The 26,965-nt window shown below is 29.9% G+C and overlaps 2 protein-coding genes across 6 annotated transcripts; both read right to left on the bottom strand.

Moving 5' to 3' along the window:
* Window positions 1-75: 75 nt before the first annotated feature.
* LOC111675839 (coronin-7) lies at window positions 76-9,973 on the bottom strand. Of its 5 annotated transcripts, none has more exons than XM_023436681.2 (14): window positions 9,817-9,973; window positions 5,066-5,675; window positions 4,440-4,996; window positions 4,225-4,377; window positions 3,586-4,065; window positions 3,212-3,398; window positions 3,059-3,129; window positions 2,817-2,849; window positions 2,574-2,749; window positions 1,597-2,508; window positions 1,182-1,527; window positions 982-1,117; window positions 799-917; window positions 76-525 (listed from the first exon to the last, which is right to left on the bottom strand). In XM_023436681.2, the coding sequence occupies exons 2-14, from the start codon at window positions 5,559-5,561 to the stop codon at window positions 433-435; spliced, it is 3,759 nt and encodes a 1,252-aa protein (XP_023292449.2). In that variant the 5' UTR covers window positions 5,562-5,675; window positions 9,817-9,973; the 3' UTR covers window positions 76-432. The 5 variants fall into 5 exon arrangements, with proteins under 5 accessions (XP_023292449.2, XP_046801640.1, XP_046801642.1 ...); XM_046945684.1 differs by lacking the exon at window positions 9,817-9,973 and adding an exon at window positions 9,561-9,601; XM_046945686.1 differs by lacking the exon at window positions 2,817-2,849.
* Window positions 9,974-13,813: 3,840 nt separating this feature from the next.
* On the bottom strand, window positions 13,814-26,959 carry LOC111678838 (guanine nucleotide-releasing factor 2). Its single transcript, XM_046946206.1, has 21 exons — window positions 26,630-26,959; window positions 23,614-23,905; window positions 23,341-23,546; window positions 23,085-23,275; window positions 22,824-23,017; window positions 22,637-22,744; window positions 22,442-22,561; window positions 22,272-22,375; window positions 21,881-22,078; window positions 21,023-21,521; window positions 20,786-20,958; window positions 19,018-19,041; window positions 18,709-18,811; window positions 18,203-18,635; window positions 17,154-17,319; window positions 16,911-17,079; window positions 16,717-16,834; window positions 16,238-16,638; window positions 14,861-14,986; window positions 14,665-14,796; window positions 13,814-14,584 (listed from the first exon to the last, which is right to left on the bottom strand). The coding sequence occupies exons 1-21, from the start codon at window positions 26,640-26,642 to the stop codon at window positions 14,476-14,478; spliced, it is 3,879 nt and encodes a 1,292-aa protein (XP_046802162.1). The 5' UTR covers window positions 26,643-26,959; the 3' UTR covers window positions 13,814-14,475.
* Window positions 26,960-26,965: the final 6 nt, after the last annotated feature.

The following is a 26,965-nucleotide window of genomic DNA, read 5'->3' as shown; positions in this document are numbered from 1 at the left end:
TAGTTTTATATAATAAATTGGTGTATTAAACATGTTTTACGACAACAAATTGAAGTGTAAATTAATGGTGTTTGCTTTTCTTTCTTTCTTTGTTCATTCTTTTAAACTAAAAATATCATGTCATGTTATAGAACAAATCTCAAAAACTACTAGACAAATAAAAACAAATTTCGCACACTTATTACAACATTTTGCTAAATGTTTAAGCCATTTAAGAGGGGGACAGGTGTTTTTTTTTTTTTTGTTTGGATGTGGCCTAAAGGTTTTAAGGGGGATTTGGTTGTTTGAGAAAAAGGAGATCATACATTTTTAAAAAAAAATCTTAATCTAATTACTAAAGACTTTTTCATTTTTTCTTATCGTTTTGGGGTGTTTTTTTTTTTTTTTTTTTTTTTGCGTTAAGACTTTTTTTGTGAGTCTTGTGTCTTAAACTTAATCTTGCCATTCGTTTTCGTCAACACCCTCCATATCGTCTTGTTCTAATTTGGTGTTGTATTCCATGCGGGCACTAACTGATTTTTGAATCTGAAAAGAGAATAAAGTAAAAAAAAAATGATTTATAATAAAAACCAAAATGAAATTCTTGAAAAATTAAAAACGATTTAAATCTTTTAGAAACGTCTTTTAGATTTATAGTCAAATCTAGAATTTCATGAATCTAAAGATTCATTAACAGTGCAGAATACATTAAAAGTTTGAATATGTTTAGAAAATCTCATTCCAAGCTTCTCTCTTTAAAACTTTCTCATAGATTTTCTTAAAACCTTACAAGTACAAATATCTTTAAATAATACTTACTTCTTTCTGTTTATTCTTATCAATATCAAATTTATTTAAATGTTCGCCAGCCGCTGAAGCCGCCGATTGAGAAGCAACCGAAGGTTTTGTTTGACTAACCACCGGTTGGATAGAGGACACTAAAAAATACAACAAATTTTAAATATAAATCAATTACAACTATACAACAATAATAAAACTTACAAGTATCCATGCCTTCAGGTTGTAAACTAATTTTCTTGACTTTTTTATCATTCGATAAGAACCATTCATCGGCCGACATGGTAGGCAGCCAAGTAACACGTGTGGGGGGGAATAAATCATCTTGGAAAAGTTCACTCTAAACAAATAAATACAAATAACAATAAAGTCCATAGTTAACATAAAAATAAACCTAAATTTACCTTAATACGTGGCACCGTAAAACTTAAAGGTTCTATGGTGGTATTGGTCAAGCGGTAGGCTTTACAAAACTCAACACTAGCGACATCACAATGATTTTTGGTAAGAAAACTTAAACCCTGATGCAGTGAAGTACAGCGATGATGTGATAAGGGACAAATAAAAGGTTCCTCATCCGTAATTTCATAGCAATAGATGGTGGAGTCTCCTTTGCCGGTAACAAACAAGGTGGAACTGTCCTCATCGTAAAAGGGTATTAAAATGGAAGGGGATACATCTAAACTGGCAGTGTTTAAGGGAGCATTTAAATGATCCGCTTTATAAACACTGATTTGACGTTCCGAGACTCTTTAGGAATGTAAAAGAAAAAGTTAAAAACTTAGTAAATAAATAGTAGCTTGCTTGTCTAGAACTTACTTATCAAAGCCGGTGCATACAATATATTGACCATCTAAAGCCCAAACAATACGAGCACCACGAGTACCCACCGGACCATTGCCCTCACGTATGGGTGTCTCCGATTTACGTGGATTGTAGATACGTATTTTACCATCCTTACTAACGGTAGCACCATATTTTCCACAAGGACTCCAAGCAAAGTCAAATATTTGATCCGAATGACCAGTTAAAACACATTTCTCCTCCATGGTTTGTAAATTCCATAATTTTATAGACATATCATAACTGGCCGTTAGTAAAATATCTTGGGCCAAGGGATGAAAACGTATAAAGTAAATTTTATCTGAATGAGCAGTTAATTCCTGTTCGGGAGCATTGGTAGGTTCCAAAAGACCACCATCGGGTATACGCCACAATTTTACCATGCCATCATCACAGGCAACTGCCAAACGTTTGGCATCGTAAGGATCCCATTGGAAATCCATAATATTACTGCCATTCACCAAAGAGGGTATGACACCATCTGGCAAACGTCCTGGTTTTGTTAATTCAAATATGGCTATTTTTCCCCCCGGACCAGATAATGGCACAGCAACACGTTCATGATTGGCGGTGAAACCATTACATTCACCCGGTATTTGTCTACTTAAATTGCGTAGATTTTCAATGTGTGTAGACTTGTGTCCAGGTGTGCCTTTTAAATGGCGGAATTTTGACACCTTACCAAAGACAGTCGAAGTACGTTTATGTGAGGTGGTGATAGCAGTTTCTGTGGCCGATTTCTTAATACCAGCCCCACTGTCTGTTACCTCTTTTGGGGGTAAATTACGACGTCTTTCATCCAACATTTTACCCTCGGGCACAGATGTTCTCTTCATATCAATGGCATTTGTTTTAGTAGTAGACTCAACTTTAGATAATTCACGGCGTCTAAAGAACAATGGACATATATTTAAGAAACCTCTTTAGAGTTAAAATATTCCTTTACAACTTACAATGGCACTGGCGATTGAGATCTTTCTTCGGTAGTACTTTTTGAGTGCAATTCATATAGACGTCTTCGCTCGGCAATGCTACTGCGTGCTGGTGAAAATCTACGTAATTCCGAGTCGGGTTTATCATCACCCTCTGTGGAATTTTCCGAAGATTCTGAATGATTTTGTTCGAATATCTATTTTAAAGTTAAATTTGAAAATATTAGTGGTTTTGAAATAAACAAAAATTGTTAATTTAATAACCTTGTCACTGGAATCTTCATCATCCAGAGAGGACTGAAGAAGTTGTATTTGTACGTTGTTAAATTTGTAGAGTAGAAGTTTTGGTTAGTGGTTTTTAGAAAAAAAGTTAGTTATTTAGAGTGTTTGGTTTTTTTTTAGGGGAGAGGAAGAGATTAATTTGTTAGAATAAAAAGTTAGTTATGCATTTAATTAAAAAAATGTGCTTAATTTGTTTTGGAAATTTTTTGTAGAAAAGTACTTACTTTGCGTCTCTCAGAAGTTGATAGAGACTTTTGTAAACCATTATTTTCACCATCAGAACCAGATGATTGTTCTAAAAGGAATTCATCATAGGAAATAGATTAAACAATAAGTTTTATACAAATTACTAAAAAAATTCACTATATGGGGCTTACTTTTTATTTCAATTTCCACTATTAAATCGGGTTTCGTGCTGTTAGAGGTTTCACTGTCATTTGCAGGAGGATTATTACAAGTTTGCGAAAGATTCTCTTGCGAGCCAGGAGCTACGGGAACAGCAAATACTTTATCGAAGGAAACATCTACAGAGTTGCTGGAGAAAGGTTTAGGACCCAAGCGAGGCTATAAAATTTTATCAGGGAAATAATGAAATTATATAGAAGAATATAAATGCGGAAGGAAGTAAAAAACAATAAAAAATTTCAACCTTAATTAATAACTAATAAAATCATAATAAAACAAAACACAAAGTAAAACATTTAAAACCAAAATTATAAAGAAATCATCATTATGTATGCTTCTATCACACCTTATAGGCTCCTGCCGAGGTTCTAGGCCTTGGCTTAGGTATGACATTATTCGATTCTAACGGTGACTGAGGTTGTTGGGCATCTGGTAATGAATTGTTACGTGATGTTCTTGGCATAGGTTTTGGTACCGATGACGAAGAAGAATCTTCAGTATTTGGTGAATCTTCCGAGGGTGGTGTTATCTGTTGAGCACCACCATCACCCTCATGGCTATCATCTGCCATTATCATTTCTTTTTCTGAATCTGTTTTATATTTTGTATCGAATTTTTTAAATATTGTAGAGAGTTCATCCTTTTGGAAATCCTCACCACCATCGACTACTTCTTGTTTGGGTGATTTAAGAGATTTGGCTATAATTTGTTGTGGATTATTGTGACAACCATTTAAATGTTGTTTTTTATTCAATTTATCATCTATTAAAACAAGTTTTTTGTTTTCAATATTTTTAACATATTCTTTTAAGTTTCCACGATGTATCTTTTAGTGTTAGCAGCATGTATGACAAAGAAAATATTGGTTGTGTTGAAGGAATTAAAGTGTTTTTTGCAACTTTTTACTACACAGCATTAAGCTTTCTATACAATTCTAAAACTAAATATAAAAAAACTAATAATTTATAAAGAAGTCACTACTTACAATAACGGGTGCATCTCCCAATTCACGTTTGGCGGGATCCAAACTCATTTTTGGAACCGCCATATTAGTACCGCTCATCCAATCAGCGGCCGTCAAGTCAGTACGACAACTAGTCGTATCGGGATATAAATCACTATGAAAATCACGATAAGTCTGCAAAGAAAACATAAACAAATTTATAAATAAAATCTTTACACTTTCCAACAATAACTCACCTTACGTGGCACCTGATACATAATGGGTATAACCATATTCGAGGTCAATTGCAGGACACGATTAACCTCACCCTCCATAACTTTAAGAGCTCTCTTTGGCACTAAACAAGCACCTTTAGTTTGTTCACCCGTATGTCGTAGACCCTCAATAAGGAAGGGATCTTTGTCGGTAACTTCTAAATAGTTAATAGTTGTATCACCTTTACCCGCCAAGAATAACATATTAGTATCCGGATCATATAGAGGCATTAAAATGCCAGTAGAACAATCCAATTCTAAGGTTTTTTCGGGAACTGATAAATTTCGAATATCACGTATAATCACTTGACGTAGGCGAGCAGAATCGAAACCGGTGGTTAAAATGCGTGATTGATTACCCAACCAAACGACACGGGAATCTTTAATGCTTTGATGTGATTCAGCAGACATTTGTATGGGAGAACCATTGACTCGAGGATCTAAAATGCGTAAATATTTATCTTTGCAGCTAGTGGCTAAAACGGTGCCATCTTGTTTCCAACTGGCAGATTGTATAACTTCAGGATGTTCATTGTTGGCTAAAGGAAAATAGAATAATAACTTTCAAACTACAGTTTTTGAAAAAAAAACTATCTAATTTAACTTACAATATATCTCTTTTTGTTGTGTCAAATCGAAGAGGCTTACACAACCCATAGAAGTGGAATGCAATAAACCATCAGCTGTAGGATGAAAACCTACCGTCTCTACACGCCTCTGTTTGTGTGAAAAAACACATTCTGGATCTGAAAGTGAAGTTTCCAAACCTTTTTCTGGTATATGCCATATTTTAACCATACAATCCTGCGATGCCGTAGCCAAAAGACCATCATGAAAAGGTGAAAAACTCATATCCGTAACAGTATCTGTATGAGCATGCAGCAGAGGCATAGTTTTACTTTTACGACCACAATCATCTAATGCCAAGACCGCAACACTCGAACCCGTGTGTTCCCAGTTGAAAGCCATAAAGGCAGCTGAGGCAGCAATATTATTGCCATAGGTTTGATAAGATCCCACACATATTTCACGTATGCAAGCCTCTGCTTTGGGTACAATTGGTGCTGCATTCTTATATTTGGATGCTTTGAATCGCCAGGCCATTGTCACCGTATGTTATGATGTAGCTCTTAGTTGTAATCAATAAAACTGAGTTGTGTGTGTGTGTCTGTGTGTGTTTTTTGTTTGGTTTATTGTAAAGACTATTTATGATAAAAGCTGTAAATATTAAGAACATCATAGACTTTAAAGGAAAGTTTATTTATTTTTTTTTTTTTTTGCTTTTCTGTGGTTCTTTTATAGAAAAATTTATATATTTATTATTAATATTGTATTTGTATCAGTAATATTTTTTACTTAAATGAATTTTATTTATTTATTTTTTTTCTTTCTGTGGTATTTAGTATAAGTATTTATTCATTTGCAAGAATTATTATTATATATTTATTTTTTTATCACAATTAAAGTTCATTAGTCAATATTAATGTGAAAGAATGTGTATTTTTATAGCATATGTAAATCTTAAAGTTTAAAAGTTGATAAATATGTTATGTTTAGGAGATAATATCTTTTTATATATTAATAGGGTGATAATGTATCTCGGTTGCCACTGTAGTTGTCAAAATAGACTATTTTTAATCAATAGCTTGAAATCTTTATAAATAATGAATGTTTTATTCAATAATAATTATCATCCAATGAGTTTTTGGTAGACCTGAACCATTTTTAGACAACTAAATATCAAAATATCAAAGGCCCTGTGAAAAAACTTGGGTGCTACCAAAATACGTATAGGACTGGATAGGCGTAGACTAAGGGTCCTGATAGGGATTTTAACTGGACACTGCTCAGTTAGAACTTTTGTCAGTAAGTGGGACAGTAGTATACCGGACTATTGCAGTGGAAGAAGTAGAGACAATCGAGCATATTATTTGCCAATGTCCTAGGATACAGAACCTCAGGCTGAAATGGCTAGGGAATAGGTTCCATGGCGAACTGAGGGATACAGCGGGACCTTACCCTCGCAGTCTACTAAGTTTTTTGTTGTTGTTGTTGTTGTAACAGTTCGACTGTGGCCGATAGTTCTTTATTGGGGAAAAACTTTCGGTTGATACAGCTGTCGCTGGGTTGACAATCTTTGGCCGAGTATGACTCGGGTCGTTCCGAAGCGAAGATCCAATTGTCGTGGTAACGACTAGGTTTTGTCAAGGGAATTAGTTACTTTTTTGACTTCGGTTTATAAGAAGACATGGATTTTCTCTATAACGTATAATTATTTATTTATCTATATCGTCTATACCTATTTTCTTTCTTTCTTGTGTTGTTGTGGCTTCTATGTTTTTGAATCTTCAACTCTTGAAGGACCTTAAGGTCTCCGAGGGGATATACACCGTTTTTGCGCGGTATAACCCTTCCAAACCTAACTAGTTTATAAAATAAGTTTGTAAATTTTAACTTCTCAAATGTTATTTATTATTTAACAAAAAACTTTATCAAAAAAGAAATTCTAAATCCGTATTTTCATAAAAATCATTGCAATATTTATAAATATTTATCATAATCATTGTTATTATTGTGATCTCTATATAATTGCTTAATATACCAGATTATCGGGTTAAAAAAAACTTGTTCATGAAACTTAATCAAATAAAATGACATTTAAGAAGTTAAAGAATACAACATCTTAAGAAATATGGAGAGATCTAAATAAAGTTTATAAATAACAAAATTTCTCTAAATATTAAAAAAAAGACTTTGATAGTTGAAACAAATTATCAAACTTTCAATATTTCTTTTTCTGCTATAAAAATAAATGTAAATTATTTTGTTTCTGGCAAATAAATAAAAAACAAAATTTTATTATAAACTCCTGCTATCACGCATACAAACATTTCTGATGACCAATTTCAAACACTAAACATACTAGAGAAACAACAAATTTCACTTTAACTATCTAATCTAATAAAATATGATGATAAATAATGAGGTAGAAAGACAAAAAAATAACAAAAACTAAAAAAAATTCAATTAAATTTCTATGTGGTCATTTGACTATTTCTACATGTTTTTAATATTAATAACAATTAAGCATGAAATGTAACATTTGTTTAGTTTCTCTCCACCCAAAATATCTTTTAGGTAGATATGTTGTATTTGCATACAAACATACAAATAAATATATTCATGTATAAGTAAAAATTATAAGATTTTGCAAAATAGCACCCCTTCGTTAATGTTTGTTACTTGTTGTTGTTGTTGTTGTTGTTGGATTGGTCTATTAAACCACCACTCAACTTAAATAGAATAAAAACAAAACAGAATAGAATACAATAGTAGCAGTAAAAACAACCTAAACAGAACTAACCATCACTACACGCACATTATGATCAACCCTTAAAGTTGATCACCATTTGCACGTAGGCATCGGAACAAACACCGTATGACAATAACAAGAAAAAACAACAACAGCAATTGTACAAACGTATGCACATATGGATAGATATGGGAGTAAAGCTTAAGACAGGTTTCTATTTTTTCTTGCTTTTTGTAGTTGTTACAATCATTTGACAGTCGGTTATGTTAATATTTCGACATTTCATGATAAGCAAAAATCTTACTTTCTATACAAAAATATTATCTACTTGTTTCTACAGATTTTATAAATCAGTTAGAAAAGTTTTTCTTCGTGTTCTGCCTCTATTTCTTTAAAGTGTAGTATTATTAAAGTGTTCTGAAAATGTGAGCAAGCCAAAACTTCAGTTGGGAAACTACCAAATTTGGAAAATTTAGAGAAACTTTTATATCTTTGTCTACATTGATTCGATTCGAACGATTCAACAACAAAAGAACTGTTACAATAAACAAAGTATAAAGTCATGAAGTTGGAACTCCACACTAAAGCAACAAGATCACCAATAAGATCATTCCCCGACAGCCGGTTCTATATAACGAAATGACCCGAATTATTCGACTAAAGGCTGTCAACAACAGCAACAACAATAAAATTTTCTGCTGCGGAGCAGCATATACCGGCATTACTGCTCCATTTGGTCCGTGCCGGAAATGAATTAAATCCCGGAAAATGGTTCCGCACCGTTTGTCAGAACCGACTGCCTCATGTGTCCACACAATTAAGGTGCAACTCTTGTTTGGGCTGGTGTCATCTGAGGAACTGCTACGGACTTAACTACCATCGAGAGTGGATGGGTTTATTTCCCATCAGCACTGAAAAGAGCTTTAACCGCCAAATGGAACAATGACCTCACACCGACAGTCGTTTCTACGTACCGGAATGAACCGAAATTTTTTGACCAAGGGCTGTCAACCCCAGCAACAACTACTTGATCTCACACCATTTCGCATGAATAAGGACGACCAAGATGGAGAACATATCACAAAATCACAACAGGATTATATTATCGGAAATAATGCTACAGAATTCAAGCTTCTCTAATTATTAGACGAACGAACATTTTATACCATATTTCATTCCTTATTAAACTATTTCGTTAATTTTCAAATACAAAAATTTCCCATTAAGAAAAAATGTTTAGCGGAAGTACTTTTTTTGTCGAAAAACTTTCCTCACCCACTGTAAATCATATACACAATAGAAAGTCTGTGCATTAACGTTTGTATACAATAACAAAAACATAAAGTAGCGGCAACAGAAGCAGCAATATGCGGTAGCAGCATTTAAAGCATACATACAAGGAATGAAGAAGAAAAAGTGTCCTCCTTATTTGGATAATAATACAAAAATACAAAAAAAAAAGCACAACGAAAATAAAATGGTATGTATCTGTATGGTACCGATTACCACAGCAAGAAAGAAAAAAAAAACTAAATAACTCTCCAGCCATACATCTCTAGCCACATAGCGGCATTTAGAGGAAAATCCCCAGCAGCTTAAAAAGGAAAGGAAGTGATCAACCAATAAACACAATAGAAAAAAATTAGAAATATTTGCTAATTTTTCAAATTTTGCTTTACATTAAAAAACTAATGCAATTAATTTTAGGAAAACTTTTCTTTGAAATATTTTTGTTTTAATTAGTTTTCAGTTTTTTTTTTGGTAATAGATTTAATTGCTAAATATGTTACTTTTTCCACTGAAAGGAAACACAAAATATTGAGACTCCTTTGGCGGAGTGCTTAACTGTGACTGTTCTGTTGTAACACACCCTTTTTTCACATATAGCGACGACGACGCCGCAGACAAAGAACTTTGTTTTTTTTGCAAAAAATTTCAAACTTCAATAGTTTATATTTTGATAAGCATTTTTATAGTTTATTTTGAAAACACTTGTCTTAATTGCATTTTTCTTGTAAATTCTAATTAAATATAATTTATTTTCACCTTTGTGTGTGATTTATTTCTTTTTTAGTTTTTTTTCGTATCGATTTCTTTTTTCTTTAAGCCTACCACTGAACTTGAAATTAACACAACAACACAGACGATAAAACTAGCCGATTTACAGTGTTGGTAATTCAGCTAGTTTTGTATAATTTAAAGCGGGCGAAAAAAAGTCTTGTTGAATTTAGCAATAGCTCTAGCGATTTTATTTAGAGTTTTTATTGTTGACAAATGTTAAACTATTTTTTTCGTATATTTTTTATGTAATCATTAAAAACGAGTGATATGCTAAAACATAATGACTAAGTTTTTAATTAAATAAATATTACAATTAAGAATTTTACTTATTTAATGTCAATTTAAAGTGGCGGTTATTGTTTAAGAAAAAGTTGACATCATTATCACAAAATATGCCGGTTAATGTTGCCAGTAGAGAAAAAATATGAACAAACAAATACAAACTACCAGACTGTTAAAATTGTTATAGTGTTGGAAATCGTTTTGATAAAATAAATGAAAACGTTCGATATTTTTCTTTAGTTTGTTTTGAAGACTAGATTATTGTGTTATCTGCAATATATATTCTTTGACTATTCTGTAGTCTACAGATTCTCTACTATAGGCTATTCTGAAGACTAGACTATACATAATTCTGTTTAGGTAAAAACTATTTTGTAGTGTTGTCTAGAGATTATTTTTTAAGACTAGACTTTAGATAATTCTGTAGTCTTGACTGAGATTACATTACGCTTAAAGTTAATCTAAAATTTGTATTATACACCCCCTTTTAAAGAAATAAAACACATTATTTAGTATAATTTTTTGTTTTGTTGTGTACATTCAATTAAATTTGTTATTTATTTTAGTTTTTTTTAATTCTTGTAGATTTTTGATCATCTATTATTTATTTTCTTTTTTTTTCATATTTATTTATAAATTTGCTGAAATATTAGTAAATTTGTTCTAATATATCAATAATTTCTTATTACAGTAATATTACTATGTTAAATTGTTTGTATGTTTGTATATTGTTTATATTTATTTCTTTTTAATATTTAATAGTAGTAAATAATAATAAAAAAAGTTATTAAACATAAATAAAATTTAGTATTTCAAAAAATATATATGTATATACTACTAAACACTTTAATTTGTTTATATATAATTAATAAGTTTTTATTTTATTAAAGAGTTCTTTTTTCATTTATTTTTATTTCAGAATAAGTTTGTATAATAAATATTGCAATTATAATAGTTTTTTTTTTTTTTTGAATAAAAATAAAAATTTTCAAAATCTACATACTAATATCAGTTACAAAAAGAAAAACAAAAACAAAATTGCACACAAAAATACACAACATAAATGAAAAACAAATAAATATTAATAAAAAAAAATATTGTAAATATTAATTTCAAAACCATGTAACTCCTACACTCTTAATATCCAGTTAGTAATGAAGTCAAATTTTTAAAAAAGTTATGGCCACTAAAATTAGCATAATTTAAACATTTTTGAACAACTGATCATTTAGAGTCTAGAAGCTGAATTTTGAAATGTTATGCATATGAAATATTTGTTTAATATTTATTTCAAATTTTACATGATTGTTTGGTTTTGGAAACAGTCTGTTTTGAATTTAAGTTTATATTTATAAAATTTATTTTAGTTTAAATTTTTATTTTAATATTTTGAGTATAAAAATAAACATATTTTTTGTTGTTTTTTTTATAATATAAATTAATTTAATATAAATATATGTTTATAATGCAATGAAAGTATTTATATATATATTTATGTTTATAATGATTTTCTTTTACATTCTTAAGTTAAATAATTAAAAGATAAGTGCCGGTAGAAACGTAATTGTTAAATAATAAAAAAATCGAAACAATATGAAAAATATCGAATATAAATTTAATGTTTAACAAAATTTTAATAGATTTTAGTGATTGAAATAGTTTATGTGTAAACACTTTAACTTATTTTTATTAAAATGAAATTGAAAATGTTATTATATAATACAAATTAAAAAAACAGCTTTAAGTTATACTATAGTGTGGACTATAGTCCAATCTATAGTCTTTATTTAAGTTCATGCTATAGTTTGTATTATAGATAACATTTTTGTATTCTTTGTCTGGACTATAAATCTTTAGATTATAGATAAATCTATAACTTGGGTTTATAGATTATTATATTTCAGACAATAGATCATTATATATAACCTAGGACAGATCATTCTATTGTCTGAAATATATAGATCAATCTATTGTCTGTAATTAAGAATTATATGAAATATTATATAGTCTTAATTAGGGACTATAGCCTGGTATATAAACCAATATATTATAGACCATCCTATAGTTTAAACTATAGACCAATATGTTAACTATAGTTGAAATAATAAATCACCCTATAGATCGAAAAGCAGATCATTCTATAGGACTATACTATTCTATAATCAAAACTATTTCTTTTTTTTAGAAAAATTATTATATAATTTTTGCAATACTTTCTTTATAAGACAATTTAAAAAAAATAATAAAAATAAAATATAAATCATATACTTAAGTATACATATATATAATTTTTTTTATGTATTTACATCTAATAAAGACAGTCTTGATTCCATGTGTGTGTATGAGTGTTTATTTGTTTATGTTTATGAGATTTCTGAATAGATAATAGAAATGTTTGTTTTTAGGAAATTGCATGAATAATAGATACATTTCTCTGGCAAATGTGTACTAAAATGACAAATGATTGTTGCTAAGATTGTTTCTTTGTCTTTTTGTGGTTTGTTTTGGATGTGGATGATGATTTTAAATTAAAAAAATAATACAACTAAAAACCACAAATGAACTTATTATTAAATTACTCTCTATATATGTAGTAGTTTTGTTTATATGTCTATATATGTATATATTTAAAAGCAACATTTGTACAATATTTGTTTATTTTTTGTGTTGTTTTTCTTTTTTTTTTAATTTTTGGAGGAGAAAAGTGCTGTAAATAATAAAATTTTAAATAGTTTTCAACCCTTTAGTAGAAAATTTTATAAAATTAAATGTTAATTTTAAAGAATATTAAAATGTGATGTGAAAAAGTTAAAAATTTTTTGTAGTCTAAAGTATAGGCTGCTCTATTCTATTCTCTAGTCAAGTATTTTATATAGTCTAGAATAGACTATAGACTGTTCTATATTCTAGACTATAGACTCTTCTATAGTCTAGACTATAGACTGTTCTATAGTCTAGTTTTTAGACTATTTACTGTTCCATAGTCTAGACTATAGACTGTTCTATAGTCTAGACTGTAGACTGTTCTATAGTCTAGACTATAAACTGTTTTATAGTCTAGACTGTTCTATAGTCTAGACTATAAACTGTTCCATCGACTGCACTATAGACTGTTCTATAGTTTAGACTATAGACTGTTCTGTCTATATTCTAAACTACAGAGTAGTCTATTGTCTAGATTATAGAACAGGCTGTTCTACAGTCTAGGCTATAGACAGTTCTATAGTCTAGACTATAGACTGTTCGATTTCTATTCTCTACAGACTTTTCTATAGTCTAGACTATGAACTATCGACTAGACAATAGTCTACAGTCTATAGTCTATACTACTGAACAGTCTATAGTCTAGACTATAGAACACTCTATAGAACAGACTGTTCTATAGTCTAGACTATAGACTGTTCTATATTCTAGACTATAGACTGTTCTATATTCTAGACTATAGACTGTTCTATAGTCTAGACTATAGACTGTTCTATAGTCTAGACAATATACTGTTCTATAGTCTAGTTAAAAATTTGGTTTTTAACTTTGTTTTAAAGAGAAACTTCTTTTAACAGCAAAGTAGAATTTGACTAAGAAACATTTTTTTTGTTTAAGCAAAAACTTTCTTTGCAAATTTTATTTGAAAAATACAAAATCTTTAGTATTTATACTAGTAAATTAAACTCTTTATAAATAATAAAATTCAAAACAAAAATAGTTTTGAAACGGTAAATTTTATATAAAAAAATGTTATTTGTAAAATCTTATAATTACATACAATAATTTACACTTATTTATAAAAATTGTTCAATAAAAAAATCAGTATAAAGACTTAGATTAAGGGACATATTAACACAATAAGCCCCCTGGGGTTTAAAGCCGTTACTTTCCCCATTGTAAGAAATAAATAGTTTATTAATTAAGAAATAAAAAATAACTTACAATTGTTAAAAGCTAAAGGGTTAAAAAAATATATAGAAATATTTTAAAGATTAAAAGTAATTTCTACTTTAAGCATGCAAAAAAAAAGGAAATACCAAACACTTCATTTTTATAAAACCATTTTGTGTGGGAGGAGGAGAAGGAGTGTGTTTGTGTGTGTTTTAACATCGTTCATCATTCGTTGTGCAAGTAAAATTAGACTTTTTTATCATAGATACTTTTTTGTTTGTTAATGTGTGTTTCTTTTTTTTTGGAAAATTTTATAAATTTTTGTTTTGTTTTATGTGTGTACGTGTATGTATGTAGTTTAGAGATTGACATTTCCTGTTTTTATGTTGCTGTTTTATATGTTTTTCTGTTTTGTTTTAGTGATTCTTCTTAAATATTTACGCATGTGTGTAGATTTATTTATGCACTAATTATATTACATTCGCCTTAAGGCTTAATGGTTTTTGAAATTTGCCACATATCTTCTTCACCTAAGAAGTTTTCAAAATTATCAAAGAATCTTATAATACGTTCGTTGCGTCGATATGTATAAGAGCTATTTATTAATATAAATAATAAAACAAAAAACCTTAATTAATAAAACACAATCGAAAAATGCCATTTAAAATAACTTACCCTTTTTTAAAACGTTTCATATTTACAATAATATTATACTGTTGCCAACGCTTGGAAAAGTTTATAATGCCGTCTTTTAAATAGTCTGGATTGCCCACATGCACAAAGGTAAGATCTTGTAGAACAAGGCCACTGAAAAATATTTTATAGAATTTAGTAGTTTTCATAACAAGTTTTCCTTTTAAAGATTACTTACATATAGGGTATACAAGGGGGTTGTGTATCTGCCAGTGCTTGACGGTAATTGCGAAAGCTCGAACTTGAATCAATTATATTACAATTATTTTGTATATTTTCCTTAATCGATTTATTCCATTCAAGTCTGAAATGAAAATAAATTTGGTTAAAAAAAAATAAATTAAAATTTTAAAAATTTCTTAAAATGTTATTAAAAATTCATTAGTTTCTTAAGGATATTTGTAGAAAAAGTATAAAATATTTTTTGCTACTTTCAAAAAAGTACTTTTGAGTGCTTTTTTGAAATTTCACAATAATTTCTATCAAAGGTTATTGTTAAGACTTTTAACTATTTGACATTCACTTAGTTATGATTAAGAGTGACCGCCTGTAATTCTTTTTCGCCAACTCTCGAATATTTCGGAGAAAAGTACCAAAATTTGTTTAGTGCTTTTTCGAAAAAAATGCCATAGTTGTTGCAAAATAAAACTGTTTAGACTTCTCTTTGGAAATTCATCTAGACACAACTAGCATTGATCTCCCATACCGTATTTCAGTTTCTTTAGGACTAAGAGTAACCGCCTGTACTTCTTTTTTGCCAACTCCCGCATTTTTGGTAGAAAAGTACCAACGATTTTTAGTGCTTTTTCGAAAAATCGCCATAGTTGTTGCAAAAGGAAACTTTTTAGATTTATATTCGTTGATAATGTATCTAGACACATATCTCATTTCAGCTTCTTTAGGATATTTGTAGAAAAAGTATAAAGGTACTTTTTGGTACTTTGACAAAAGTACTTTTAAGTGTTTTTTTTTTTGGAATTTTACAATAATTTCTACCAAAGGATATTGTTAAGACTTTTAACTATTAGACATTAACCTAGATATAACTAAGAGTGACCGTCTGTACTTCTTTTCGTTGGTACAAAAGTACCAACGTTTTTTCGTGCTTTTTCGTTGTTGCAAAAGAAAACTGTTAAGACTTCTAATTGTTGGAAATTTATCTAGACACAACTAGCAGCGATTACCCATCCCTTATTTCAACTTCTTTTGTATATTTATAGGAAAACTACAAAAGTACTTTTTGGTACTTTGACAAAAAGTACTTTTTTTTAGTACCTAAATGCAAAAAGTCGACTTTTCTTTTCAACTATAGAACCCTACGCATGACTAAGTGTGACCTCCTGTACTTTTTATCCGCCAACTCTCTTATATTTGGGAGAAAAATGATTTCCTGACCTTTTTTGGCGCCCACTTTTGCACATTTATAAGAAAAGGGCAAAAGTAATTTTTAGTATTTTTTTTACTTTTTTGAAAATTTGCAAAAATTTATAATCTAAACACTTTGATTCATTGTAAGACTTTATCTAGACACAACTGCGATTAGTCTCTAACTTACCTTCTAATGGGCGATGAATCCAACGCCGATAATAAGGCCAAATATGAATTATAATTATGAATCTTCTTCAAATGTATCATTATCTTAATAAATTTCTCTACATATTTCTCTCGTTCTTTGGCACATTGTAACATCAGTATTTTCGAACGTGCCCAATAGGACATTTTATTAAAGTGTTCAGTGAATTTATTTAAATTTGGTGATTTCTCTTCACATTGATCTTTGGCAAATATTAAAACTTCAGGTATTTCAATTTTCTGAAATAGTTCAGCATCCAGTAGGGTCATTTGTTTGGCAATTTCCAAAGCCTTAAAATCGAGCAGACTGGGCTGTACGGTGACCGTGGAAAACATTGTGTTGATGGGATAGGCAGGCAAACGTGACTTCTTATATAAATTAACCTAATAAAGAGTTAAAAAAAGAGAAATTGTTTTTTTTACAAAAAAAAAAGAAAGAGAAAGTTAAGGGTAACCACCTACCTTTTCTTCAATTTGTTTACGCAGTAGTTTGGCCAAATATAATTGACCGGCACATACTAATTCGTACACAAATTCCACTAATAAAGTAAGTAGATTTGCACAAGTTAAATCGGTGCAGCTGCAAAAGTTAAATAATAGTATTTTTATATATTATTTTTATTTTTTTCGAAAGTTTTTTTTTTATAAAAACTTACGTTAAATCATTCACAACTCGTACTAATAGCGAAAATGTTTCCTTTGCCGCTTTTTGTTTTTGATCATTTGATTGACAAAAGAATACCGTATAACGATGGGTTAACTTTTCAATTAAATCGATGGGTTGTATAAATGTACGGAACGTTGTTATAAATGCTTCACTAAAAGCTTCATGTCGGAAGAAATATATTTTATGTGTTTAGTAGAATTTTTGTGGCTTAAAAATTGAATGTTTATCTTACTTTCTTTTTGACTTGCACGACTTGCATGAACAATTAAAGCATCTATATGGCCTCCCTTTATCTCTGGACCATCCTCATTGTCTTTTTTGAATACTAAATAAGGGGTAATATCAACCTCTTCCAATATATTCGGCAGTTGATTGATTTCTTCGGTACACATGGGACTCTGTGTCAAAAAAAAAAAAAAAAAAAAAAAAAAAAAAAAAAAAAAAAATAATAAATAAATTAGACATCTTCCCGACTATAGACTTGTATATATAATACATTTTCTTAGTCCTTAATATAGTATTGTCGGTAGTATTAACCATAGACTTATCTATAGTTCAGTCTTGTCTATAGCCCAGATTATAATCTTGTCTATAGTCCAGACTATTGTCTTGTCTATAGTTTAATCTATATTCTTGTCTATAGTCCAGACTATAGTCTTGTCTTATAAATAGTCCAGACTATAGCCCAAACTGTAGTATTGTCTACAGTCCTTTAGACAAGACTACTATAGTCCAGACTATAGTCTTGTCTATAGTCCAGACTATAGTCCAGACTATAGTCTTGTCTATAGTCCAGACTATAGTCCACACTATACTCTTGTCTATAGTCCAGACTATAGTCTTGTCTATAGTCCAGACTATAGTCTTGTCTATAGTCCAGACTATAGTCTTGTCTATAGTCCAGACTATAGTCTTGTCTATAGTCTTGTCTATAGTCTTGTCTATAGTCCAAACTATAGTCTTGTCTTTAATCCAGACTATAGTCTTGTCTATAGTCTAGACTATAGTCTTGTCTTTAATCCAGACTATAGTCTTGTCTATAGTCCAGACTATAGTCTTGTCTATAGTCCAGACTATAGTTTTGTCTATAGTCCAGACTATAGTCTTGTCTATATTCCACACTATAGTCTTGCCTATAGTCCACACTATATTCTTGTCTATAGTCCAGACTATAGTATTGTCCTTGTCTATAGTTTAATCTATATTCTTGTCTATAGTCCTTTTTTCTATTATCCTTACTTAATAGTTTTACACTCAAAGGTTTTTTTCTCCCATACTTACCTTTCTATTATAGTTATTATAATTGACCATTTCTTCCATTTCACTTGATGTATAATCACCGTTCGGTCCTGTCACTTTATCGCAGGGCGATGATGACATTGAATTTGTACCTTGTTGCTGCATGGACGTATCGTAAACATTTTGTAATTCATGAGAATGTAAAATATTGCCTCCACTCTCATCATCATATTGATCACCCACTTCTTCCGATAAGGTAGTCATCATTTCATTACCCGCTCCCGAACCCATTAGGATACGATGATCAGATGATAAATGTTTTGGTTTTGGACTAGGCGGTGGTGTTGTTATAATAGTGGGTGGTATCGGTGATGTTGAATTTCTTAGAATTTGTTTATGATTTTTCGGTGGTAAAGCAGGTGGGGTTTCATTTAAATCGCCGCCAACAAATTCCTCTTTGGCAAATGTAGCAATACTAAAATTGTTTTCAATAACAAATTATGTAAAAAATCAAAAACAACAAGAAAAAGCTGTTAAAAATAACCTACTTCATGGTTTGACTGTGTGTTATGTTTCGGTTTAAATTACAATCCGATATAGTGTGACGATGTTGTTGTGTTGAGGCTGAACATATTTCCATATAGGCCAAGACTGTCACAAAAGATACAAACAAATATAAAAGGGGTTTTATTAGTATTAATTAACATTTAATATTATTATTTTTTTTTTGTTTAATACATACTAAAAGCCAAACATTTAAATACTTATTTTTACAATTTTTAAGTTTGAAAGAAAGCATATTGGCTAGTGGGTGGCCTTTTCAAAACACTAATTTTTCATTTTCTAACTAAACTTACCTGAAAATGCCACACTTTGAAACACTAGAAAGTAGTTTTGTTTTATTTTTTTTTTGTTTGATTTGAAAATAAAAACGAATAAAATTTACACAAAAACGTTAAGACAATTACATTTTCTTAAGAATAATTTGTTTGTTATAAGATTACAGGTGTTTCTTTGTTACTGTTTTAATGGAGGATATTTTTTTGTAATAATGTAATTGATGTTTCTTTTTTAGGAATAATAAGCAATCGATCAAATGTATGGTTTATAATTGTAATTATTTATAGCATGATCTTTGTATTGTTTTAGCAGATGAGCAAATAGTTTTAAGATTTTTAGAAAATATTTGCAAAAAAATACCATCGATATTTACAGAATTAGTTTACAACAAAAAAAGTTTAACTTTAAAAACATTTACTTTGAGGAAAATTTATTTATTAAACAATTAACTGCTTTAGTCTTGCATTTTTCCTAAACTCTTTTTCTTTGGTTTTATTAAAAATTAAGATAGGTGTTGTAATTCCAGTTTCCTATAATACTTTTAAAATAAGTTATTTTATGTAAAACACGAAAATTTTGTTGATTGCAATGATAGTTTTCGGTATAGTTTTGTTGTGTACTAGCAAATTGCAAGAAAGTTTCCTATAAATTGTGGTAAAATTGCAAGACTTGAAATATTTTGCAAGATATAACCTATGAAAAGAGATTCCTGTTTACCCATGCAAATTTAATCAAATGTTAAAAACACTGTCTCGTAGTCTAGTATATAGTCTAGTCTATAGTCTATAGTCTAGTCTATAGTCTAGTCTATAGTCTAGTCTATAGTCTAGTCTATAGTCTAGTCTATAGTCTAGTCTATACTCCAGTCTATACTCCAGTCTATAGTCTAGTCCATAGTCTAGTCTATAGTCTAGTCTATAGTCTAGTCTATAGTCTACTCTATAGTCTAGTCTATAGCCTAGTCTATAGTCTAGTCTATAGTCTAGTCAATAGCCTAGTCTATAGTCTAGTCTATAGTCTACTCTATAGTCTAGTCTATAGCCTAGTCTATAGTCTAGTCTATAGTCTAGTCTATAGTCTAGTCTATAGTCTAGTCAATAGCCTAGTCTATAGTCTATAATCTAGTCTATAGTCTAGTCTATAGTCTAGTCTATAGTCTAGTCTATAGTCTAGTCTATAGTCTAGTCTATAGTCTAGTCTATACTCCAGTATATAGTCTAGTCTATAGTCTAGTCTATAGTCTAGTCTATAGTCTAGTCTATAGTCTAGTCTATAGTCTAGTCTATAGTCTAGTCTATAGTCTAGTCTATAGTCTAGTCTATAGTCTAGTCTATAGTCTAGTCTATAGTCTAGTCTATAGTCTAGTCTATAGGCTAGTCTATAGTCTAGTCTATAGTCTAGTCTATAGTCTAGTCTATAGTCTAGCCTATACTGCAGTCTATAGTCTAGCCTATACTGCAGTCTATAGTCTAGTCTGGAGTCTATTGTCTTGTCTATTGTCAGTTCTATAAACTTATGAATTTGACCTTAAGTTCAAAAGGTTTAAATAAATATCTTAACATTTTTAAAAGAGTTTTTAAAAAAACACATTCCTTCTTTGGTTTTAGACGATTAATAATGTTAAATCAAACAAATACATAGCAAATATTTAATGTAAATAATTGCATGAAAAAATGTACAGTGTAAAACGAGTATTATGAGTGTAAACCAAGTATGTATGCGCATATGTATAAGTGAAGAATGTATTGAAAAACTAGAATTTTTTTGTACAAGATTAAAACTTACTGTGTTTTTTCTTCATTGGCAAAGGTGGAGGTTCTTCAGTTTGACCACTACTGGTAATATTTATGGCATTGCAACTACCCGCTGGCTTATCCAGACGTCTAGAGTCAATAAGACTGGTATGTCTAGTTTGCCACTGGTATGTTCTGACACGTAATTCAGGTAATTCGGTAATACTAGAAATATATTAATAAAGAAATTAAAGAACATAACCATTAACACAAAAAGACAATTACATACTTTTCAAATTCCAAATCATATGGTGATAACTGACGTTCTTTGCCCAACTTTGATATTTTTGGTGGTAAAGCTGGTGGCTGTAAATCGCTAGTATTTAGCACACCATCATCTGTTATATCCAAACTATTGCTTTGTATTAACAATTTCTTACTAGTAGAGGCTATGCTGCTGGTGGCGGTATTTGTTGTAGTAGTTGACATAGCTTGCAATTGTTCTAGCATTTTTCTTTCATCTTCAAATTGATCGGGTGAAGAAATACGTCTTTCATCATCATTGCCTATACGCAAAGCGGATGATTCTGATATACTACTCGTACTGGATATACAAACAGAGGAGGTTTTCTTTGTGGTTTGGGTCATATTATGGATTTGAAAGAATTCATCATTTATACTATTATTACTAGTCATAATGGCCAACTCTGAGGAGGAATTACTGGACTTTGTTGAAGACTTGGAATAACTTTGTGTTGAAGTGCGAAAAGAATTAATGGAAACAAAACCTAAAGTAAAAGAAATAAAATAAATTTTGTAAGTAAAATTTTTAATGTTATTGAATGTTTAAAGAAAACGCAACAAAACATGCAAACAAATTGTTAAAAAATTGTAAATGTAACAAAAAAAAAAAAAAATAAATAAAATAATACCAAATTATTTTATAAAAAACTATATGTATAAGGAAATAGTAGGTGGTAAAACTATTACAGCAAAAATTATTTTAAACAAATTGGTGTTTACAACAGCTAATTTTTTTTTCTTTTTTATGGATGAAAATGTTTTTTTTTATTTTTTTACTTCTAAGACAAGATACGAACAACAAGTTTAGAAAATTAGTTGTTAGAAAAAATATTCATTCAAGTACCCGATTCGTTTGAGTGCCGATGATTATTCGCTTTACGTAATTCCGTTTTACCCATATCCTCTTCATTTAGATCACCACTGGGCGCTGCTATATTTGTATTTGTTGTCGTTCCACTTTTTGCTTTGGTTATATTGCTTTCTGTTAGCGGTTCGTTTAACTTATTTAAACCACCACCAATAACACCTTCAGTATTGTTTTCTAAATTTATTAAATTTTTTTTTACATTTTAGTAACCAAAATGAAATTAAGTTTTTTTCTTTTTTTTTTTGCAACAATATATATAAAACTTAAACAAAATTAGCTATTTTATGAAAATAATTTTATAAAATTATAGTTTTAGACCTTCAGATCTACTTAGTTCAAAGATGTATTATGATGAAATAAAACTTACTATCATAGGCCATATTAAATCTTTGACATATTTCCTCTTCACGGGAATGATCAAAAGAACATTGACTAGAATTTTCATCCGGCGAACGAGAACGTACTGATAGACTAGAAAATTAATTAAAAAATTAATATATATTTGCATTTTTTTGTTGTCTGTTTAAAAGAACTTACTGATCAACACCTATCACATCGGTACTTTGATCCAAATCAGTATTAATGCTGGTATCATAAATTGCATGTTGATTTGTATAACTGATTCTCTTTGGTGGTAAAGGTGGAGGATTATGTGATCTAGGATAAGAGGGATCATAAGTTAAATAAAGTAAAACTTTTTCTAAAGTTCATAAGGTAAGTTGATTTGTTTACCTATTAGGCAATGGTGGTTTTGGTGGGGGACTGGTATCTCTTAAAATACTTTCGGTACTGTGAGAACGTATTGGATTGGATGTTGTTTTTTCAAGAGTATCTCTTTCTCTAAATAAAATAATAATGAAAACAAAAGAATAAATAAAAAAATCCTTAAACGGAAAAAGTTTTCAAATTTAAATGTTACTTTGGTGTCAATGTTATATCCGGCAGGGAGGTACGTTGTCCAGCAACTTCCACCGATGGACGCATTAACAAATTATGTGGATTATTTGATCCTCCCGATGATGTTGATATTTGAGAATCTGTTGATGTGGTATCATATTGAAAAGCTAAACCCTCGCGTTCTTTTAGTTTCTGATGGACCAGTGTGGCGAGATTCTATTTATTAAAAAAAAAAAACAATTTTATATATTATATAATAATTATATATTTTATTGTAACATACCCTTACGGCTTCCTCTAAAGGATCTACTATTTCTCGTACATTGTCATCATTTAATGCTGAGCATTCTTCGGACTCTTCGCTAAGCATAACTTCATCGGAGAATTTTATAAGTTTACCCAAACATCGATATACTTGCTGAGTGGCTGAGACTAAGACAGCATTATTTTCATTTAACATATGAGCTTGTATAACTAAAAGATTGAAAATTTATTAAAAATTATAAATCAAACTATAAATCAAGTAATTTTTTGCTTACCCGATATCATGCCTGCTGTATATTCCAATATAACCGTTCCATTGCCCGGTAATACTTCCAATTTTTTCTTATGTACAACATCACGAAAATGTTTTAGAGCATTTGATATGTCCTTGACATGAAACGCTAAAGTCTGGGCTGATTTATCCACTTCTTCGGCGGTAGGTGGTTCTTTTTTATGTCGCGGACTTTGAGGAGAATGTGATCTTTTATAAAATATAAAACAAAATTAATAAAACTTTAAATAACGTTATTATTTAAATTAAAACCAACCTCCCCAGTGTATTGGTAGGCGTACGCATTAGATTGATTTTCTCAAGTAAATCTTCCTTAAATGATCTTGCTCTTCTTGCTAATTTTGTACCCTTTAGACTATTCTTGTGACCCGATGAACCCGTAACACTTTGATTAGATGATGATGTACCGGTGCTAGTGCCCCCGCTACCCAAGGGAGTACTTGTCTGTTGGGTGGGAGTGGCAGGCGATGGGGTATTCGGGCTACCATACAGATTTGTTTGTGATGATAGAGAAGAATTTGGTGTGGATGGAGTGCTGATGACGATATCTATAAGAATATAATAACAGCAACAAGTATATTAATATAAACAATTTATCTATGGCTTATAATTACGACAATATAGCAGCACCATAATAGGACATTATGTGTCAATAAAATATATTTATATAAATTAAAATAAGATGAGAAACAAAAAAAAAACCATCCATAATTATTATATTTATTAAGCGTAAAAATTAATCACGTATAAACTGCTGTAAAAGACAATAAAAGACCTACAATGTTTATACAATAAAAATAGCAGAAAAATGCAACAACTAATTTTAAAAATAGCACAAACTATAGACAATATGAGATAAACAAATACCATATTATGTATACGGAAACCCCTGTTGATATTATTGACCCCATGAAAGTATTTTGTAAATTTACTTTTCAAATATTACAAAATAATGTACACAACTACTAAGCAACTATTAATTTAATAGTTTCATTTAATTTTGTCTACATGTATCTATTAAAAACCGCTAAACATTTGTTTTTTTTTTTGTAAAAGTAAAAGTTTGTTTATTTTATTGCATTATTATACCCTTCACCTTCGTGAGAAGGGTATATATAAGTTTGTCATTCCGTTTGTAATTTCTATAATATAATAAAGTATATATTCTGGATCCTTATAGTTAGCGGAGTCGATTAAGCCATGTCCGTCTGTCTGTTGAAATCAGTTTTTAGAGGTCCCTAGATATCGGCGAGATCCGAATCTTCAATAATTCAGTTAGACATGCTTTCGAGAAGATCGCTATTTAAAATCAGCAAAATCGGTCTATAAATAACGGAGATATGAGCAAAAATCCAAGACAACCTCTGAAAATTTCATCAAAAAAGCCACATTTTTTTAATGTTTTTTTTTTTGTATGTTTGGATGCTGTTCTGTTCTCACGAAGGTAAAAGGTATAACAAGAACAAGAAGATAAAGCAGTCATATGTTGGTAATACAGCTCATATTTGTTTGAGGGTGGTAATAGAGTTTGACGGTGGTATTACAGTACAACGGTTAATATTTCTTTCTGCTACAGTTTATATTTGTTTGTGTGTATGTTATGTGTGACATGTGTGCAGAGATACAAAATAAATAAAAACTATTTTTTAAAACATGCTTGGTGAAGGGTATATAAGATTCGGCACAGCCGATTATAGAAATAATACTTGTTTTTGTTCTAAAATTATACACTGTTTTTATGGTTGAGGTTTGTGTTTGTTTAATTTTGTTTTCTTTCTGGTTTCTTGTTAAATTTATAAGCATCATTCTAATCTGTTAATTTAAAACACAAAATTTTGCAAAAATTATAAGTCCTTTTTTTAATGAAGATTATGATTCATATTGTTTAATTTATTTAATTATTAGCTGACTCATTAAATGTCTAGAAAATTTATAAAACAAATAAGTTGTTTATAGAAAGGCGTTTAAATATGGTTTAAGATTAAAATTATTGATCATAATTGACAGCTTAAGTTTGTAAGAACTAAGGCCCTCGATCGGGAACAGAATTGGTATATGCACCACAAGAAACTAATTTTTACTTAACTGGTTCTTAATATGTTTAAACAAACTTTAAAAATTAGGATCGTAACAAACATTCTATGATTGAACTCGATCCTTTTACCAAAATATGCGAAATATTTTATTTTTTGGAAATAAGGATCATAATACACAATGCGATCTATGATCAATTAGGCGATTATTAAACTTGAAAACTACAATCATTTTTGATGCCAACTAGATGTTAACTATCTACAAACATCTCGTCACTGCAGTGTGGAACACAATCTTAAATAAATAAATAATTCAGATTAGAATTCTGGCTTTTTCAACACTTTAAAAAAAACTGCGCATTTTATAAACATTTTGCAGGTAATGTTGCGGAATTGTTTATCAAAAAAAATATAAATTATTTAAACAAAACTTAATCCGTTGTCAACAAACCATGACGAATAGACAAAAATAGCAACATTTTTTATTTTATTAAACTATTTGAAAGCGGTAGTTGTTGGTCGTTGTTATTTGGTAATCGTTGACACCATATTTGGTTTCAAACTAAATGAAATAACTTACGCCAAATTTAGCTCTTCCTCTAGACAATTGACAACACTTTGTTTCATTGATGTCACGAGCTGGGAGTAAAAGAACTAATCACACTTCAGCACCCTGGTAAGATGCTGTTAACTTTAATAAATTTTAGTTTAAAATTGTTTATTTCTAGTTTTATTTGTCTGTTTTTAGTAGTTGTAATAAAATTTCACCCCTTTTTTAGTAAATTGAATTCACTTTACTTATTTATTCACAATTGTACGCTAGACTGGCACTTGCTGAGGAATTTTTACCAGTACTTTTTGAGTAACTACTACTACTGCTGCTGCTGTTGCTGATCATTCAGTCAGTCTAGCAGTCAGTATCCGTTTCTGTTGTGTTTCAGATATTCACATACTCGTAAAATACATTTTTTTGTTTTATTTTCTTTTCAGTTAAAAAATATCTTGTGATGAATCAATTCAATCGTCATACATAGATACATTTATATAGTAAACTCTCACACACACACGTAAATATTTACTCTCTCACAAACACACACACTCACTCACAAAACTCTAGCTCCGTCGTCTTGTCATAGATACAATATTTTTTTTACACAATCTGCTGCTGCCTGACTTGGCGTAAAAAAAATTTGTAAATGTATGTAGTAGCGAAGAGTGAAAAAATGTGAACTTTTATACCTTTCTGCATCATTTTTCAGCCTCCTCCAAACGTTTGTTTGACAATATTTCAATTAAATAGTAATATTTAGTTATAGTTTTCTTTATTTTTTGTAAAATTTTTGCATTTTTATTTATTTTTTGCACAATATTTTAATAAAATTTCATTCGAGATTCGACAGCAGTAAAAAGTGCAAGATTAACTAATAAAATATTTCTTTCTCGCTTCACACCCAGAGACCTGCGCCGACCATTAAATTAAAGCGACGTCGGAAAGTATTCGGCTGCGGTTTTAAGTCGTCTTAAGCCGGCCTAATTTGTTTATATGTAGAGGAAAGATATTAAAATATGTCCTGC

The sequence above is a fragment of the Lucilia cuprina genome, chromosome 3 (genome assembly GCF_022045245.1).
Source record: "Lucilia cuprina isolate Lc7/37 chromosome 3, ASM2204524v1, whole genome shotgun sequence".
NCBI lineage: Eukaryota > Metazoa > Arthropoda > Insecta > Diptera > Calliphoridae > Lucilia > Lucilia cuprina.
This window is presented reverse-complemented; position numbering and strand designations above follow the sequence as displayed.

Excerpts from the sequence above, each read along its gene's own strand:
- LOC111675839 (XM_023436681.2), bottom strand. The coding sequence starts at position 5,561 with ATGGCCTGGCGATTCAAAGCATCCAAATATAAGAATGCAGCACCAATT. Across the intron at positions 2,509-2,573 it reads TCTCAATCGCCAGTGCCATT|ACGCCGTGAATTATCTAAAG; the intron begins GTAAGTTGTAAA and ends ATTGTTCTTTAG. Across the intron at positions 526-798 it reads ATAAGAATAAACAGAAAGAA|ATTCAAAAATCAGTTAGTGC; the intron begins GTAAGTATTATT and ends TTCTCTTTTCAG.
- LOC111678838 (XM_046946206.1), bottom strand. Across the intron at positions 22,079-22,271 it reads ATTTAATATGGCCTATGATA|AAAACAATACTGAAGGTGTT; the intron begins GTAAGTTTTATT and ends TAATAAATTTAG. Across the intron at positions 17,320-18,202 it reads ATAATAACTATAATAGAAAG|AGTCCCATGTGTACCGAAGA; the intron begins GTAAGTATGGGA and ends TTTTTGACACAG.